At 40.1% G+C, this 20,009-nt stretch overlaps 1 protein-coding gene across 2 annotated transcripts in view; it reads left to right on the top strand.

The window, feature by feature from the left end:
- The window catches only part of LOC127423955 (protein dispatched homolog 3-like), an 84,536-nt gene that overhangs the window by 20,746 nt on the left and 43,781 nt on the right, over positions 1-20,009 (top strand). The window contains exons 2-7 of one of the 2 annotated variants that reach the window (XM_051668673.1): positions 10,704-10,847; positions 11,000-11,718; positions 13,286-13,505; positions 14,518-14,654; positions 18,207-18,341; positions 18,469-18,629. In XM_051668673.1, coding sequence (XP_051524633.1) covers positions 10,813-10,847; positions 11,000-11,718; positions 13,286-13,505; positions 14,518-14,654; positions 18,207-18,341; positions 18,469-18,629 — 1,407 coding nt within the window. In that variant the 5' untranslated portion in view covers positions 10,704-10,812. Of the gene's footprint in view, positions 1-10,703; positions 11,719-13,285; positions 13,506-14,517; positions 14,655-18,206; positions 18,342-18,468; positions 18,630-20,009 lie in introns of both variants that reach the window. The other variant, XM_051668672.1, reaches the window with a different exon arrangement.

The following is a 20,009-nucleotide window of genomic DNA, read 5'->3' as shown; positions in this document are numbered from 1 at the left end:
GACCGACAAGCATGTTTTTCTCTCTCTCTCCTCTCTCTCTCTCTGTGTCTCTCCTGCACACCCTTTCCCTCTCCCTCCCCTCACCTCTTCCCAGGTTCCCAGGAGGCATGGTGGACCATTGGCTGGCGGAATGGACGGAAGGGCAGCGTCTCACCTCCAGAGATGGGGGGGAGTAGGCCAGTCTGAACGGCGCCCCAGCCTGAATCGGGAGGGGGAAGAGTGTGATGAGAAGAGGGGCATGGCCAGGCTGTGAGGGTGCACGGTGGGTGCTGAGTCAACTAATCAGCGGAAGAGAGAGATAAAGGGGAGCCAGAGACGCCGGTGCTTGATATGGGGGTAATAGAGGAATCCCACAGTGATTGGGCCAGCCCAGTGGTTCTGGTACCTAAGAGCGATGGCTCGGTCCAGTTCTGTGTGGATTATAGAAAAGTCAACGAGATGTTGAAATTTGACATATATTCAATGTCTCGTATCGACGAACTGCTTGATTGGCTGGGCACAGCTCACTTTTACTCGACACTGGACTTAACAAATGGTTATTGGCAGATCCCCATAACGCCAATGTCCCATGAGAAAATGGCCTTCTCCACACTGTTTGGATTACACCAATTTGTGACCCTTAATTTCAGTTTGTTTGGGGCCCTGGCTACGTTTCAGCACCTTATGGACCGAGTCCTCAGACTGCACGCTGCGTATGCCGCTGCTTATTTGGATGATATCATTATTTACAGAAATGATTGGCAGCGGCACATGCAGCATCTGGGGGCCGTTCTGAGGTCACTGCGATGAGCTGGACTCACGGCAAACCCGAAGAAGTGCGCAATTGGATGGGTGGAGGTATGGTATCTGGGGTTCCACTTGGGGCATGGACAGGTGCTATTATCAAAGGTTTGTGCCTAATTATTCGGACGTCACCAGCCCGCTGACTGATCTCACTAAAAAGGGAGCTCCAGACCTTGTCCAGTGGATGGAGCCGTGCCAACAGGCTTTCACACTGGTTAAAGCTGCACTTTGTGGCGGGACGCTTCTGCGTTCCCCTGATTTCTCTCTCCCTTTTGTTTTGGAGACGGATGCATCGGACAGGGGGCTGGGTGCTGTTTTGTCCCAAGTGGTGGAGGGGGAGGAGCACCCGATGCTGTACATTAGTCGAAAGCTCTCTATGAGAGAGACGAAGTACAGCACCATAGAGAAGGAGTGTTTGGCCATCAAGTGGGCGGTCCTCACTCTCTGCTACTATTTGCTGGGATGAGCATTCACCCTCTGTTCAGACCATGCCCTGCTCCAGTGGCTCCACCGCATGAAGAATACCAATGCCCGGATCACTCGTTGGTATCTGGCACTCCAGCCTTTTAAGTTCAAGGTGGTCCACAGACCTGGGGCACAGATGGCTGTCATGGACTTCCTCTCCAGAAAGGGGAGGGGGGGGGGGTATGTGGAGGTGAGGGGGAGAGAGAAAGCAGTAAGGACATCCACCTGAGATGAATTGTTACTAATGACTGTTTCTATGTGCACAGTGAGAGTCGGGGGAGATAAAAGATGGCCCAGTCCACCGAGAGAGAAAGAGTGGCACACACCAGAGTCTGCATGTCTGTTTCTTAGAGAGTGTTTACGCTGAAAAGCAAGATACTGTGTGTTTATGCTGAAAAGCAGTATTTTGGTTTCGTTTATGCTGAAAAGCGATTTCTGTTTTGTTTGTAATAAACATGACACACGTGGAAACCAGCTCCCGCTTCCTCCTTTATCTGCTCCAATCACAAACCTTTGCCACAGCGATTCAAATATTTTAAAGTGAAACTTAAATTTTCAAATATGAGGTGGGGGGCACAGTAATATGTTCAAATGGTTCCTAAATGTAGTTTTTTTTCCCAAACAAATTTTTCTCATGCGTGACATAAGTGAAGACATATTTACAGAGAAACAATCACTAGAATATTTTTTTTACATATTCAGTATGAAAGATCACACATGAATATTTCAGGGGACCATAAACAAAGAGTTTCTTCTTCTTTCATCCCTTTTTCAGATAGTCCTTTCATCCCATAGGAAAGAAAAATCACAAAGAAAATCTACAACCAAAGGTAGACGGAGGGAGTTTTCAGGAATCTGTTTGATTATGTGTATGACTCCATTTGGTGACTCCGCTAGTGACTCAGAAATTACACACTTCAGCTTTAAGACTTAATGAGAGATGAGTCCTCAGAAATGAAGTATACACCTCACAGACCCCAAAGAGCTCACACCAGAGTTTACACTTGAGATGAGCCTTCGGTGTTTGTGCACTGAAAGGTGACTTCTAAATGGCTCCTATACCAGAATGTTAATTGCTGTCTCTACAGCTTATCAGTTTTCCACGTAGGTTTATTTAATGCTTAAATCAAGCATCGATCCACCACAGACCATCTGATCACAGGAGCAAAATCTGCAGACTCTCTGCAGGACACAGATACAGGAATGGAGTATCTGTACCTGTCTGCCTCTCCTCTTTCCTCTTCAGTCTATCTCTCTCTCTGTGTCAGGGAGTCAATGACCTCCTGGCCTTGCACTTACATGCAGGGCTCTGTGGGCAGTCTGTGTTGAAAATGAAATGGTTCAAGTTGCCGGTGCTTCAGGCTGTATTGTACATTAGGCAGTTCTTACATTGAGCTCCTGTCTCACTCTGCCGATATAATTTTTTGTGACGCTGCCAATGGTCAGTCCGTCAGCCGCTGAATGAATGTTATAATAATATAACATTAATATAATGTTATAATGTATATAATGTCTCGCTCTCCCTGTTCTTTCTCACTCTCTTTCTGTATTATATATGTACTGTATATATATATATATATATATATATATATATAGGAATTTTATAAAATATTGATAGGGTACAACTGGGCTAAAGGCTGCCCGGTGGTAAAAGGCACCTTTGATTTTATTTTCTCCCAAAACACTAAATAGCATTTTGATCTAATATTTAATATTATTTAAAATGTTGCAAATGTATGTACCTAATTAATATCCTGGAAATGATCACATTTATTTTGAGACAAAATACTTTTTTCATTTTCAGTTTTGTTCAAGGTGATTATATAAAACTTTTTGCAATAACTGTCCAATAAGTGAAAGGATAGCATTTGGGGGTAAAAAGCCTCCCTGCTGCAGGGGCTAAAGGCCCCTATTAAACACATCATTTTTTCTTAAATGGGGTGAATAGATTTGTTATGAAAAATGTTCAAAGTTGGCTCACATTGACTGATCCAATCACAATGGAGATTAATTTGTTTATAGAATAATTGAGATTTTTAATTTAATTTTTTTATCCCCTCATTGATGAGAAGCACCATGTCACGGGCAGGACAAGGCACAGGTATCACACACAGGAGGCTGTGTCTAGAAGGTAAAACCAAGGCAGCCTAAGTCTTGCGAGGGTCACATTTGCTGTTACTGAGGTTAGGTTCAGGGTTAGATTTAGTGGTAGGGTTAAGGTCAAGGTTAGTTTAAGGGGTAGGTATAGGGTTTCTGTAGGACTCCAACTGAACACAATAATCAGTGTGTGAATGTCGCCGTTACTTTACCTTTTAGACACAACCCACACAGGATGCGTCTTTGCGGTGCAGGTGGCAGTCCAAAGTTGTGAATCTTTTCACCATACTCACAAAAGTTACAAATATTTTTGTACTTCTTCAAGAATTAGCAAAGTGACATTGATCAGTTTGCAGGTTAATGAATGAAACTGGTGTAAATGCGCAAACTGAACGATTAGAAATGGAGGCGTTTATTAAGCAATTTCACTGTATGTAGCCTTGAATAGCTTTCATTCAAGCTGTCAAACCACAAAAAGACATAATTGTAGCTGAAAATACATTGTGTAAGCAATATAAAATATACATATACACAATACTGTATATCACCCAGTGATGGCTAGAATCAATGCCTTTCATAACATCTCTGCAGAATTTTGAGTAGCCTCCAGAGTCATAGCTGGGCACTGGCAACGGACGGTGAGTGGTAGAGGAGGTGTGCATACCTTCATAGAAAACAATTGTTTCTAATTTTAGAACGTGCCATGTCATTCACCAGACGTGTCTGGTGTGCGACCCCCTTTAAGTTACCCTGCTGCTCACACTTTACTAAATTTGTGTTGAGAAATAAGAATTAAGAGGCACTATTGTGCAACGAATATATATATATATATATATATATATATATATATATATATATATATATATATATATATATATACACACTGCATATGTTCTTAATTTTTTTGTTTTTCATTTCAATTTGTTCTGTGCAGAAACAGTATTTTTTTCATTCCAGTTCCACCACCTCATTTTTAAATGGTATTATATGTACCATTAAATAAAATGACAGTACTCTGTGCTAAAGGTGGGTGATATACCAGTTGCAGTGTTGCCAGATCCAGAACCAGTGTTTCAAGAAAAACAAGGGACCTGGTCTGGAAAAACAAGCTTAAAATAAGTCACTTGCCTCGCCCAAAATATGCGGCACACTGTGTGGGTGCGTTTGGACAAAACGTCAGCTTATGCAGGCCAAATTATTTTTTTGAAACCTTGGTGTACCCACAGAAAGCATATGCACAGTTCTTCTAGAGCTGATAAAGTCATAAATGATAATGAAGTGACAATGAAGCACAAAGGGCTGGAAAAATCACTCTGGACCCCACTCACCCAGCCCACTACCTCTTTGAACAGTTGCCTTCTGGCCGGCGCTACAAAGTGCTGAGCACCAGAACTGTCAGGCACAAGAACAGTTTTTTCCCTCAGGCTATCCATCTCATGAACAGTTAAAACTGTTCAATAATTATGTGCAATACACAGCTTAGTCTATTTATATTTATCCAGCATATCCTACCTTTTCTGCCATTACATTCCCTTGCACTATCTGTATATAGCAGATTTGTATTTGTATATACACTATATTGCCAAAAGTATTCGCTCATCTGCCTATAGATGCATATGAACTTAAGTGACATCCCATTCTTAATCCATAGGGTTTAATATGACGTCGGCCCACCCTTTGCAGCTATAACAGCTTCAACTCTTCTGGGAAGGCTTTCCACAAGGTTTAGGAGTGTGTTTATGGGAATTTTTGACCATTCTTCCAGAAGCGCATTTGTGAGGTCAGACACAGATGTTGGATGAGAAGGTCTGGCTCACAGTCTTCGCTCTAATTCATCCCAAAGGTGCTCTATCGGGTTGAGGTCAGGACTCTGTGCAGGCCAGTCAAGTTCTTCCACACCAAACCCGCTCATCCATGTCTTTATGGACCTTGCTTTGTGCACTGGTGCGCAATCATGTTGGAACAGGAAGGGGCCATCCCCAAACTGTTCCCACAAAGTTGGGAGCATGGAATTGTCCAAAATCTCTTGGTATGCTGAAGCATTCAGAGTTCCTTTCACTGGAACTAAGGGGCCAAGCCCAGCTCCTGAAAAACAACCCCACACCATAATCTCCCCTCCACCAAACTTCACAGTTGGCACAATGCAGTCAGACAAGTACCGTTCTCCTGGCAACCGCCAAACCCAGACTCTTCCATCAGATTGCCAGATGGAGAAGCGTGATTCGTCACTCCAGAGAACGCGTCCCCACTGCTCTAGAGTCCAGTGGCGGCGTGCTTTACACCACTGCATCCGACGCTTTGCATTGCACTTGGTGATGTATGGCTTGGATGCAGCTGCTCGGCCATGGAAACCCATTCCATGAAGCTCTCTACGCACTGTTCTTGAGCTAATCTGAAGGCCACATGAACTTTGGAGGTCTGTAGCGATTGACTCTGCAGAAAGTTGGCGACCTCTGCGCACTATGCGCCTCAGCATCCGCTGACCCCGCTCTGTCATTTTACGTGGCCTACCACTTCGTGGCTGAGTTGCTGTCATTCCCAATCGCTTCCACTTTGTTATAATACCACTGACAGTTGACTGTGGAATATTTAGTAGCGAGGAAATTTCATGACTGGACTTGTTGCACAGGTGGCATCCTATCACAGTACCACACTGGAATTCACTGAGCTCCTGAGAGCGGCCCATTCTTTCACAAATGTTTGTAGAAGCAGTCTGCATGCCTAGGTGCTTCATTTTATACACCTGTGGCCATGGAAGTGATTGGAACACCTGAATTCAATTATTTGGATGGGTGAGTGAATACTTTTGGCAATATAGTGTATATATATATATATATAATTTTATTTATTTTTTATTTAATTTTTTTCTTATTGTGTATTTCTATATATACTTATATTTTCTATTCGCTTTTTATTTTTTTTATTTTTTTTATTTTTTTTTATTATCTCTGTCTTGTATTGTTTGTGCACTGGAAGTTTCTGTCACCAAGACAAATTCCTTGTATGTGTAAGCATACTTGGCAATAAATCTGATTCTGATTCTGATTCTCTAATATTGTGTAGGTCCCCTCGTGCCACCAAAACAGGGCCAACCTGCATCTCAGAATAGCATTCTGAGATGCTATTCTTCTCACCACAATTGTACAGAGCGGTTATCTGAGTTACCGTAGACTTTGTCAGTTCGAACCAGTCTGACCATTCTCTGTTGACCTCTCTCATCAACAAGGTGTTTCTGTCCACAGAACTGCCGCTCACTGGATGTTTTTTGTTTTTGACACCATTCAGAGTAAATTCTAGAGACTGCTGTATGTGAAAATCCCAGGAGATCAGCAGTTACAGAAATACTCAAACCAGCCTGTCTGGCACCAACAATCATCCATGGTCCAAATCACTGAGATCACATTTTTGTCCCCATTCTGATGGTTGATGTGAACATTAACTGTAGCTCCTGACCCGTATTTGCTTGATATTACACAGTGCACTGCTGCCACATGATTAGCTGATTAGATAATCGCATGGATGATTGTTGGTGCCAGACAGGCTGGTTTGAGAATCTATACATTATTCCAAAATGTTTGCAATAATGTACATATTTTGCTGTTTCGGAAGGAAATTGGTACTTTAATTCACCAAAGTGGCTTTCAACTGATCACAAAGTATAGTCCGGACATTACTCATAGAAAAAAACAGCACCATTACTGTTTGAAAAAAGTAATTTTTGATCAAATCTAGACAGGCCCCATTTCAAGCAGCCATCACTCCAACACCTTATCCTTGAGTAATCATGCTAAATTGCTAATTTGGTACTAGAAAATCACTTGCCATTATTTTAAGCACAGCTGAAAGCTATTTGGTTTGTTAAATGAAGCTTAAAATTGTCTCTATGTTTGTTTTTGAGTTGCCACAGTATGCAATAGACTGGCATGCCTTAAGGTCAATATTAGGTCAAAAATGGCAAAAAAGAAACAGCTTATAATTGTTTTGAGGTATAAAGGCTGTACACCTTTGTATGAAATCTTCAGTTTGTTTGGCAATTTCAAGCATTGTATGCTTGAAATTGCCAAACAAACTGAAGATTTCATACAAAGGTGTACACTACAGTCTTCAAAGACAAAGGACAACTGGCTCAAACAAGGACAGAAAGAGATGTGGAAGGCCAGATGTACAACTAAACAAGAGGATAAGTACATCATAGTCTCTAGTTTGAGAAATAGACACCTCACATGTCCTCAGCTGACAGCTTCATTGAGTTCTACCCGCTCAACACCAGTTTCGTGTACAACAGTAAAGAGAAGACTCAGGGGTGCAGGCCTTATGGGAATAATTGCAAAGAAAAAGCCACTTTAGAAACAGAAAAACAAAAAGAAAAGGTTAGAGTGGGCAAAGAAACACAGGCATTGGACAACAGATAATTGGAAAAGAGTGTTATGGATCTTAACCCCATTGAGATTCTGTGGGATCAGCTAGACTGTAAGGTGTGTGAGAAGTGCCTGACAAGACAGCCACATATATGGCAAGCGCTACAGGAAGCGTGGGATGAAATGTCACCTGAGTATCTGGACAAACTGACAGCTAGAATGCCAAGGATCTGCAAAGCTGTCATTGCTGCACGTAGAATTGTAACAGTAATTGTTCACATTATTTTATTTTTATTATTTATTTTGGTTTTCTTCCCTTTTCTCCCCAATTTGGAATGCCCAATTCCCAATGCGCTCTAAGTCCTCGTGATGGCATAGTGGCTCGCCTCAATCCGGGTGGCGGAGAACGAATCTCAGTTGCCTCCTTGTCTGAGACGTCAATTCACGCATCTTATCACATGGCTTGTTGAGCACGTTACTGCGGAGACGTAGCGCATGTGGAGACTTCACGCTATTCTCCGCGGCATCCACGCACAACTCACCACGCACCCCGCCGAGAGCGAGAACCACACATTATAGTGACCACGAGGAGGTAACCCCATGTGACTCTACCCTCCCTAACAACTGGGCCAATTTGTCTGCTTAGGAGACCTGGCTGGAGTCACTCAGCACGCCCTGGATTCGAACTCGCGACTCCAGGGGTGGTAGTCAGCGTCAGTACTCGCTGAGCTACCCAGGCCCCCAGTTTTTCAAATTATTAATGTCCTGACTATACATTGTGATCAGTTGAATGCCACTTTGGTGAATAAAGTACCAATTTCTTTCCATAAGAGCAAAATCTGTACATTATTCCAAACTCTTGGCCACAAGTGTATATATATATATATATATATATATATATATATATATGAACAGTCCTATCTTACACAGTTTTTGTACATATTTGAAGAATGAAAATTTGGATCACAATCCAGGTGTTTTCTGACAATTTGTAAATGTGACTCAAAAAGAAAAATGTCCCAAATGAAGTGAATTGCAGCACAATGAAAATCAGTAGAAAGAAATACTGTACAATGAAATACGATAATGAAACAAAAAATGAAATACGGTAGAGGCTAATGAAAATACAAACAGGGTATTAGCCTACCCATATGCTTCAGCATACATCACCTTAATACATGCTTATTTCATTCACAGCATTTTATGCATTTAACACATGCTTAAATCACTCAAAGCATTTTATGCATTTTTAACCAGGCTTTAAGGACATGTATTGCAGTTTCAACAATACCCCTCGTATTTTCACATATAACACGTATTACACATATTCACTAAACTGGAAAACACTCTGGGCTATAAGTCATAAAATGAAATATGATTAATTCTAAATTTATATACCCAGTCTTCGCATGTGTGCAAAACGTGATCAAACTCCACACATACAATCCATATGCATCCTTCAAAAATAACCCATAAAAACACTCAGTTTTAACGTACGACTCTTCTGAACACATATTTAATGCAATTTATAAGAATTTTGTGTTAAATTTGATATTTACACAATCATTCTGAACAGATGAACAAAACCGGGAGCTCTCTTGCACAACATATGTTCTCACATCTCTATCCAGCACACATACACAACACAAGGAGTGCCGGAAAGCAGGTGCCGCAAATCTCAGGTTCTTAAAGGGGCCACGTCCAATTTATGACTAGAGTTAAATTACATGAAATTTTTCCACTTGACTACATCAATATAATAAAAATATAGAAAGCAGAGACTTTTGTTACTCAGTGTAAATAGCAACCAAAATCATCTTCTTTGCACTGATTGCAGATAGTGTTAGATGCTATTTGCACGCCTAATTAAATACTACCATACCATAAAGGGGCATCACTGCAGCATGTTTATTGTGTTTATTTAGAGTCCCACAAACACCTTACACCAACTCCTACCCCTAAACCTAACCATAACCTTCCCTGCTTTGTTGGAATACTATATGCTTCCTACATGTATTTTAAACATATAAGCTGCACATTCACACAGAGTACTGAGAACCCATAAAGGATGTCATTTGCATCATACTAGCTATTGATATTTTTTGTTTTTAGCTAACAAATTAATTGTTATGACTAAAGCAAATGTAAAGGGGCTATAAAGCAAGAACAAGAAATCAGCCAATAAAGACTAAATAAATATATCATAATGCCAAACAAGTCCATAACTAGTCACTTACAAGTGTAATTATTTGTCATGAATTACTTTTCTAATTTTGATCCCTAAAATAAAGTGTTACCAATTGTTTTATGATTAATAAATAACTGTTTATTCATGTATGTATACATGTGTGTCTGTATGTATTTATTCTTTTTTTAAATGATGTCACACACACACACACACACACACACACACACACACACACACACACACACACACAAAGAATATAGCAAGTAGGCTTCATTTTCTTTATAATATTACAAAACTATAATGCAAATATAATTTCTTATTGTTTGATTTTGATTTTGGGTTGAAAAACAACCCAGACATTTCTTGACAATTTAAATGAGAGTCTTCAACCATACAGTACAAACAAGGCTCCCTTACTATGAAACCTGCTTACAGTTCAGAGAGAAGAATATGTTATCACTCACACACACACACACACAAAAACTTACTCTGGGTTTAGCATCTTATACCAGAGACCAAACCATCTTCCAGTGTGATCGCTGCCATGTGAGACTCGGTTCACCACTACCTTCATTTCCATTCACCACTCACTACCCAGAGGCCAAACTTTCTGCTATTACACTTACAGAAAGACAGAGCTAACGGCTGTGTCCTTGTCACTGCAGTGGCCATCTGAGAATAACCTGCCACTCTCTTACGGTTCCTTCGTAAATCAACTGTGCTTTAACGCAACATTCACATGTCAGGGCACAAACAGGAGCACCTCAAGGACTGTAAGGCAGTAATTTAAGCACTTTGTGTCTTTGTCATAGGCAGTGGCTGTCATGGACTCGGAAGACGAACCCTTGTGGCTCCAAGGTACCTGGAATGTGAGCGGGTTTGAAGAGCAAGAAGACGAGGAAGAAGAGGAGGAGGAAAGAGATGGGGTGGTGGAAGGAGCCAGAAGAGGACAGCAGGTCCGTAGAGGGGTGTGGTGGGCTTTGGGTTGGTTGTACACGCAGCCCTGGGCGAGTGGGCTGGTTTTAGTGGCAGGATTTCTGTTGCCCTTTGCCCTCTCAGCTTATATGTTCCTTCGCTGTGAACCATTAGACATTGATCTTTCCTACAGCGCATTTGAGGTTAGGAGTCATTCCTCTGCTGAACGATTTGATGCTCTTACCATTGCACTGAAAAGTCAGTTGGGGTCTTGGGACAGGCACAGGCGTGACGCTGAGGGATTTGACTTTGAGGCCAATGCTCTGAGGGACCTTCTGTTGCTCATGGCAAACAGACAAGGGAAGGATGTCTCTGAAATGGCAAATGCCAAAACGTCTGCAGAGTTCTCGGAAACAGGACAGCATGCGACAAGGGTACACAATGAAAATAAATGGTTTAGTAATGAGAAAAATGGCAAGATGCAAGAGCAAGAGACAAACTCCACAACCCCTAAAATAGCTCCAAGCGCCAACTCCCATGTAGACAACTCCCACGAGGACTGCAGTAAACCCAACACACCTTTAATCAGGAAGCAAAGATTTGCGGGATACTCCTACCTCCAGACCCAGGCCCTGTGGAGGATAGAGCTGGTGTTTGTTGCTCAGGGGGACAGGGATAACAACATCTTCACCCCCGAACGCCTTCATACCATACACCATGTTGAGAGACTTCTAATGCAGCATCCACAATTTCAGCAGTTCTGCTGGAAGCCGCTGGAGGCTCTACGAGACTTACCCTTGGGACCTTCCTTTTGCGCTCCTCCAAGCTCCCTCCTGTCATACCTCTTCCCCAGTGAGCATGCAGGGAAGATCTACTATGATGGCATGGGACCTGATCTAGCCGATATACATGGTGAGTCGTCTGGAGACCTATCTTACACTGTTTCTCCACTAATGATACACAAGCTGTAAATTAGGCCCTAAAATCTTAATTTTCAGCTAGTGTACTTAACATAATATTCATTACCACAAAAATGAATTTTGACTCGTCCCTCCTTTTCTTAAAAAAATGCAAAACTCTGGGTTACAGTGAGGCATTTACAATGGAAGTGAATGGGGACAATCCGTAAACATTCAAATACTCACTGTTTCAAAAGTATAGCCACAAGACGTAAACAATATGTGTTTAAACTAGAGCTGTCAAAGTTAATGCGTTAATGCACATGATTAATTTTACAAGTTTAACGCATTCATTTTTCTTAATCGCGATTAACGCATTTACCGTTAATACAGCATAAACTAGCATATACACTGGTTGGGCAGAGTGGAACCTTTGTGATGTGTTCGCCCGGAGTCATTACACTGACCAAACACACACACAACAGCCGTGTCAGTGATCAAATGATGATTAACTCTATCTGTTGTACAAAACAAGCCCAGATGCCTCTGTAAGGCACAATTTAATTGCCACAGAAGCACGTCAAGTCTTAACTATCACGAAAATGCAGAACGAGACTTTTGCAAATGTTTTCATGTGGAATTCAAAGTGCCGTGTGATGCTGGCATTGACACCCTGACGTGAATCATGAATGCAGCTTCACGATTGCTGTAACAAAGCGAATAGCAGTCAATTAATATTGTGGAGGATGAGAGTTTAAGAGATTTAATGCCCATTGCAATGAATATGCAACCTATGTGGGGATTAGTTATTTTAGTTAGTAAAACTCACACTTAGACTTTGGGAAATATTTAATGTTACTTGAATTGGTGAAATTTTAGTGCATTTCTATCTTTATATTGTGTTAAGGCTTTGTTTGGAAACTGTCAATAAACATTATTGTTACATATTGTTTTGTTTTCTGTCCTAAGAGGGAATTAAATGCATTTTCACAAGAAAAGAAATATAGAGAGAGTAAAACTGCAGCACTTTCAAAATCGGCGATTAATCGTGATTAACTATGAAAAATTATGTGATTAATCGCGATTAAAAATTTTAATCGACTGTCAGCACTAGTTTTAACTTGATTTTAGTGTGATAAAATTGCTCACTAATTTTGTGTGATGTTATATCAAAGTTTACAACTTTGTTGCCATGGTGACGTAACGCCTAAACCCTGTAATCCCAGTAAACAATAATTTAAACAACTTTACAGCTCAAATAATACACAGGTTTTAAAAGAAGAATTGATGTTAGTGCTTTTATAAAATTTTAAGCTTCACATTTCTGCCTTTAAACACTCCAATAATTGGCCTCATTCACTTCCATTGTAAATGCCTCACTGTAACCTCGATTTTTCAACAAGTAGGGACAACAAAATTATTTTTTGTGGTAATCAGTATTTTGCTGTTCATTGAGCTTGACTTGTATAGAGTATACACAAATTGTGAGGTTTTGATCTTCAAAGGACTCCTTCACATTTCAGCCCAAACTGATGTATTTTTGATAAAAATTCCCTGAGGGTAGTTTCCTTTCTCTGCAGGTGCCCTAAGCTTGGCAATCACCCATCCCCAGTTTTACTGGTACGTGGATGAGTCACTCACACCAGCCAAGCTTCAATCCTCTCTTCTTCGCAGTGAAATCCATTTTGGGGCTCCTCTCCCCTCCTTCTATTCTCTCCAAGACAGACCACTAGAACAGAGACGTCAGTTCAGAGACTTTGTGGTGCAATATGCTGACATCCTGTCACAGCAATCCACCAGGTGGGTGTTGAGGTCACGGTTAGTGATGGTAGGTTTATGTTCATAATGTAACTTACTGGGGATACTTGTCTGGTCTCAATGCCATGGCATGTACCATTAATTCATTGTTGGTAAATGTAAAAGCAGTTCCAATAGAACAAACAAACCTCAACAACACACTTGTTTTTGGATCCCTCCCCCTCTTGTTGGAGAACTGGACAGTATTTCTGCATGTCATGCAGAAGACTGGGGTTTAATTCCCTTATTTGGAGATTTCTTTCTTGGGGTGATATGGTGTACTGATTAAAGCTCCTGGCTGATAATTGGAAGGTCCTGGTTTGATTCCTGCATGGATCGGTCTGGCAAGGTACTTTTGACCCCAGATTCTTCCGGGGGTATTTTCCCTGTAATAAGTGTAAGTCACTTTGGATAAAATTTGGATAGTCTGCCAAATCACTACTTACCTATTTAATGACTAATTACAATGTGGGAACATAAAGTCACTTATGTATTGCTTAGTGCCAATTCACTAGTAAACTTAGTGCAAGGTTTAGCTTTGGCATTAATCATTTTTGCAAACAAAACCCAAGAAGGATGATCACTGAGTTCGAAACCAAACCAAACTAGCCATGAATCAGAGATAATGACGCATTAAAGGTTTCATTACATTGGCAAAAATGCTACTAATATACTTACTGCTATTAAGACTGACATTGTAAGGCTCTTTGGCAGATACTCTTCAAATGACACATCATTATTGCTTGGATTACAATAGTAGGAGGCCTAGAAATGAGCTAGTGGCCAGACAGGGAATAGACAATCATTGTACCACTGATGGTGTAATAAGTCCTTTAAGAGCCCAAAGATGTAATTAAGATAATCTTTTGCTATCACTAATGTGTGCCCATCTCTATTTTCTCTGTCTCATTCCCTCTCTTCCCCTCATCCATCCTTCTCTTGCTTAATATCCAATGCTCTTCTTGTCTACCAATCTTTCTAATCCATTCATTCTGTTTCTTGTTCCCTCTCTCAGTAAAGTGAAGGTGCTGTATGGGGGCACAGAGTTATTTGATGATGAGGTACGGAAGACCTTCCACAGTGACATGTTGCTGGCTCTGTTCAGTGGCGGCTGCATCACTGTTCTTGTGTACGTTCTAACCTCATTTTCTGGTAAGATATTCAATGACCATTCTAGATTAAAAAAATAAGACACAAGAGACCATGTGTGATTTAACCGCAGTTAAGAGGTGTTGGTATGATGCAAAGTAGACACACCAATGTTCAGTAAATAACCAGTGGTGTCTAATGAGGCAAGCATCTCTATTACAAATTCTCATACTTAGGTTTAGGGATTTTAACAAGCCCCAGCTCTAATTATCAAACTTTGACAGCTTCAAACATAACTCATCCAATTAGATTTTAGAGCCAGAACTTTCTATAAACATGTAAACACATCTGAGGGCAAATTCACTGAAGAGTTGCATTATATCAAACCACCCGCAATCCAGTTTGACCTGGCACCAAATCCACGGAAATAGCTCAGCACCATAAGTATTTAAATTAAGTCATTGTCATTCTTTTCGAGATCAAGAATTGCACAGTGAAAATTGCATTTAGCACAAAATATTTGGTTGTGTTTTCACTGTAATCTAATGTGCCTAATTTCTTTAGTGAATCAGCTGGTAAAACAATGCAGACAGCTAATGCAAATAACCAGAGCTATCAGTGGGCACATTTTATTCCTTCACAGTGTAAATATACTAACACATTTGTATAGCAAATCTTTTCTCTCTCTCTCTCTCTCTCTCTCTCTCTCTCTCTCTCTCTCTCTCTTCCAATTTATTGTGATTGAGACTGGTTTTAGTGTGAATTGCTAATTGAATTCCATCTCTCATCTTCAAAGACCTCAATATGCTTTTTGTCAACAGATTAGCTTCAAGGGATTTTGAAAGAAATCTTACTCATGTCTTAAACCTGCACAGATGTTGCTGAGGCTTTCAAGTAACAGCATGAGATTACAACTTTGTGCAGTATGACTTAATTAAACACAACAGCAAGCATGTACTTCAGCTACTGAATCTATTAAAAGCACAAGCAAATCTATTTTGGCTTGTCAGTGGATGAAGGCTTCAAGCTGTATCAGCTGTAGGTTTGGTTGTTCTGCAATTCATCAAGTAAATCTTATTGATTTGGCCATTAGCTGGTTTCCTGGGTATATTCAGGTCATTAAACTATTTTTGTCCAGACACTCCTAAAATTAGCATTATTTTCCTCACTGCTACGGCATCAACAAGAGTCTGGAAAACAGAAAATGGACCAGTAATTTTCCATTTGATATTTTTCTGAAAATCCCAATGACACTATTTCACACTACCTAACATCTGTACAAATTGTGCTTTATCTGTTTATCATATAACCTTACCTGAACTTTCAGGGTTCATTTATTCTTCAAATGCACAACACTCACTTTTGCAATGTGCTGCCTTTTTAGAGAGGCAATGGACAGATCTTGAAAACAGTAGGTCCACTGTTGATACAAAGTCTTTAACACTCTCCTGAACTTTTAGAGTGCTGCTCTGGAGCTTTGGTATAATAGTTTCAGCAGAAAATAGTTTGCAGTTTTACAGTGCTGATGTAGAATTCACAGTTACAATAATGCCTTGGTGAACTTAGACAGGCACGTTACTTGTCAGTAGTCATGTCGTAGTTTACTGTAGATGCTTGCATTTATTTACTCAGCGAAAAGGTATATTAGATTGCTCCCATTAAATTCATTTAAGCTGTTAACACTTGCAAAGTGCTTGACTTGCACAGATAATAAATAATAATAACATTTAATAACAAATGATAACATTTATTCTTCCCTGAGGTGAAAACATTAAAAGTATGTACTTCTTTTGGGATAATTTTTTTTTTTCTTATTTACATATACATTTCTCGATTTCACCATTCATTTGCATATGTAAATAAGCACATTTATGTAACTTCATAACAGTGAAAGCCTGCACTTCTATAAGTTGAGACATGAAGAAAATATTGTAATGTGTCATGTATAGGGAGCAGATTACTGCCATCTGATGAAAAAGAAAAATAACATGACTTGAAAATCATGTTATGACAATAATAGCCAGTAGGTGGCTGTAGTGTTCTATGCAGCCACCTACTGTGTAGTAATTCAAAATTGTATCACATGTTATGCATTTGTATATACTGTATATTAAGATGTTATCAAACTATTATTTGTCTATTATTTATACTATTATTATTCATAGAATGATAATTTTGTTGCCAATTATTTATTTCAAACATCAAATATAATAAAAATGAGCAGTAATGTGTATAAAACAGAAGACTCTTTCTGTTTGCATGCATGCTTGTGTGAGTGTGTTTGTGTTCTGCTATGGGGCCTTTATTGTATACTTACTAGGCGAACATGCTTCTTTTAGTTCGCCTAAAAATTATGATAAATGCAGCAACGTTTTTTCTGCCAAGGTGTTCGTTTGTTGGCATTTCTCTAAAATTCTTGACCTAGAAGATTGTGCAGAAGTACACTTTTTTATGATTCACAACACAAACTCCACAAAGACAGCATAGCCAAGACAAATCCGTGGAGAAAGATTGTGTTTTTATGAAGTCAGATCAGATAACTTTTCGCCAAAAGTGGAAGGGGCTCCGTACAATACAGTGCTAAAAGCATTGATTTATGGAGAGAAAGACTGGCATAATTGCTATTACTTCCGTGGCATGAACAGTACATTAAACACAGTGACGTCACCCTTAACAAACTAATTATAAAACGATGCCGTGCAAAGTATAAATGCCGGCTTCGTTTGCCTAGTGTGGTTTAGTTTGTCCAGGAGAAAAAAAGAATTGGCTTCTTCCATAGTATAAATTAGGCTTTAGTCTCACCCATTTATTTTTGTGTGAGTGTAGGTGGGTGTGTTATGGTCTTACCCCCTCATTTATGTGTGTGTGTGTGTTTGTGTGTCTTCTGCATTGTAGCTGATTATATATTGTATTTGACAAATGAAATTGTTCTGTTTTTTAGTCTTTCCCATTCATTTCCTACCGCGGACAGCAAAGGTGTCCCTTTTTTTTTTTATGACCACTTAGACTTGCTGAATCAAGTTGTTTTGTGTTCAGATGGCAAATGGAGTAACAGTCACCAAGTCTTGTATTGCTCAGATTAAGGAAACCATTTTTTTTACATCAGAAATTGTGACCGAACAGTATAGGAAGGTGAAGTTATGAGTAGCTTGTAGCTTGGTAAGCTACAGTTTCAAAGTAGCTTACCCATAACATCCTCAAGTCACCAGTGTAATTTATAACAGAAAGACTCGGGGAATGTAAGAAATGTCGTGAATAAAGTGAAAAAATAGTTTCCTTTGGCACAAGCCCTGTCCTACAGTTCAGCTCTCAGATTCTAGCTTGAAATTGATGATGATGATGGGAGGAGAGATGAGCTTACCCCTTACATCAGGACAGAACCCAAACTGATGGTGAAGGGGTGGTTTGGGGGGTGAAAACAAGCGGTGGCATAACGAAGTAATAAAGGACAACTGTGCAAAGCTTTTAAAGCATAGGATAAACTGGATTATGATAGGATGGGATGCCTGAATTGATTAAATGATGTGATGCTTACTACGAGTCTTACTGATAGAACTATCGCTTAGGCTTCCATTTCTTTACCTAACGTTCCATTTCCATTTTGTGTGTCTGCAGTGTTTCTAACATTTTTTGGCTTGGCCAGCATTGGTCTGAGCTGTCTTGTGGCACTCTTCTTGTACCATGTGGTGTTTGGAGTGAAATACCTCGGCATTCTCAATGGGGTGGCAGCCTTCGTCATCATCGGCATTGGTGATAATAATAAATAATCAGTCTATCACCTTTTCAGCATTACACATTTTAAATGTAAATGTTCTTTGGTCTACCATCTTAATATAAAGCTTTAATTTTCTTTCTTTCTTTCTCTCTCTCTCTCTAGGTGTGGATGATGTGTTTGTGTTCATAAGTACCTTCAGACAGGCAGCTCACCTGACTTGTTCAATGCAGCGTATGATTTATACAGTGAAGACAGCAGGCAGAGCCACATTCCTGACGTCCTTCACAACGGCAGCAGCATATGCTGCAAACTCTTTTTCACAGGTGCAGTCAATGAAGCATAAAAAACATGTCCTGACAATCGTTTTTCAACATTTTGACCATTTTGAAGGCTGCGTTAGTTTTTCTCAAGGGGCCTAATTCTACATTTTCTTGCATTTTTGTTGTTCCCTGAAGTTTTTTTTTTTTTTTTTTTTTGGCACTAAAACATAATTTAGTTAAAATAATAATTTACACCCTCTCTCTGATTTTTTGCATTACACAGGCTGTTTTTGCAGTACAAGTCATATAATATACAGTGCTGTGGAAAAGTATTTACCCCTTCCTGATTTCTGTTTTTCTGTATACATTTCAAAATTTCAAACACAATCTAACATAAAGGCAATCTGAATAAACACAAAATACAGTTTTTAAACGACAATATTATTTATTGAAGCAAAAAAGTTATCCAATACCAACTGGGCCTGTGTGAAAAAGTATTTGCTCTTAGTTACTAAATCCCCAAATCTATGAAACTGCATTCTTAATGGGGTTCAGCTGGACTAGACACACCCAGGCCTGATTACTGCCAGCCCTGTACAATCAAATCGACACCTAAATAGAACTTTTTCAGCAGCATGAAGTGGCAAAAGGTCTCACCCAGTAGCACACTATGCCAAGACTGAAAGAAATTCCAGAAATGATGAGGAAAAAGGTGATTGAAATACATAAGTCTGGGCAGGGTTATAAAGCTATTTCAAAGACTCTGGGACTCCGAAGAACCACAGTGAGAGCCATTATCTCCAAATATAGAAAACTTGGCAGGGTAGTGAACCTTCCCAGAAGTGGCCGACCTTCCAAAATTCCTCCAAGAGCACAGCGACGACTCATCCAGGAAGTCACAAAAAAGCCAAGCACAACATCCAAGGAACTGAAGGCCTCTCTCGCATCAATAAAGGGTCACTGTTCATGACAACACTTTCAGAAAGACACAGGCCAAAAATGGCATCCATGGAAGAGTGGCGAGGCGAAAACAACTGCTAACCCAGAAGAACATCAAGTCTCGTCTGGATTTTGGCAAAACACACCTTGATGATCCTCAAAGCTTTTGGGAGAATGTTCTGTGGACCGGTGAGTCAAAGTGGAACTGTTTGGAAGACAGGGGTCCCGTTACATCTGGCATAAATCGAACACAGAATTCCACAAAAAGAACATCATACCTACGGTCAAGCATGGTGGTGGTAGTGTGATGGTGTGGGGAAGCTTTGCTGCTTCAGGGTCAGGGCGACTTGCAATAATTGAGGGAAACATAAATTCTGCTCTCTACCAGAAAATCCTAAAGGAGAACGTCCAGTCAACTGTCTGTGAGTTGAAGCTCAAGCGCAACTGGATTATGCAGCAAGACAATGATCCAAAGCACAGGAGTAAGTCCAATTCTGAATGGCT

This window comes from Myxocyprinus asiaticus, chromosome 33, assembly GCF_019703515.2.
Source record: "Myxocyprinus asiaticus isolate MX2 ecotype Aquarium Trade chromosome 33, UBuf_Myxa_2, whole genome shotgun sequence".
NCBI classification, from domain to species: domain Eukaryota; kingdom Metazoa; phylum Chordata; class Actinopteri; order Cypriniformes; family Catostomidae; genus Myxocyprinus; species Myxocyprinus asiaticus.
The sequence above is the reverse complement of the archived record's forward strand: the minus strand, read 5'-3'. Positions and strand labels throughout refer to the sequence as shown.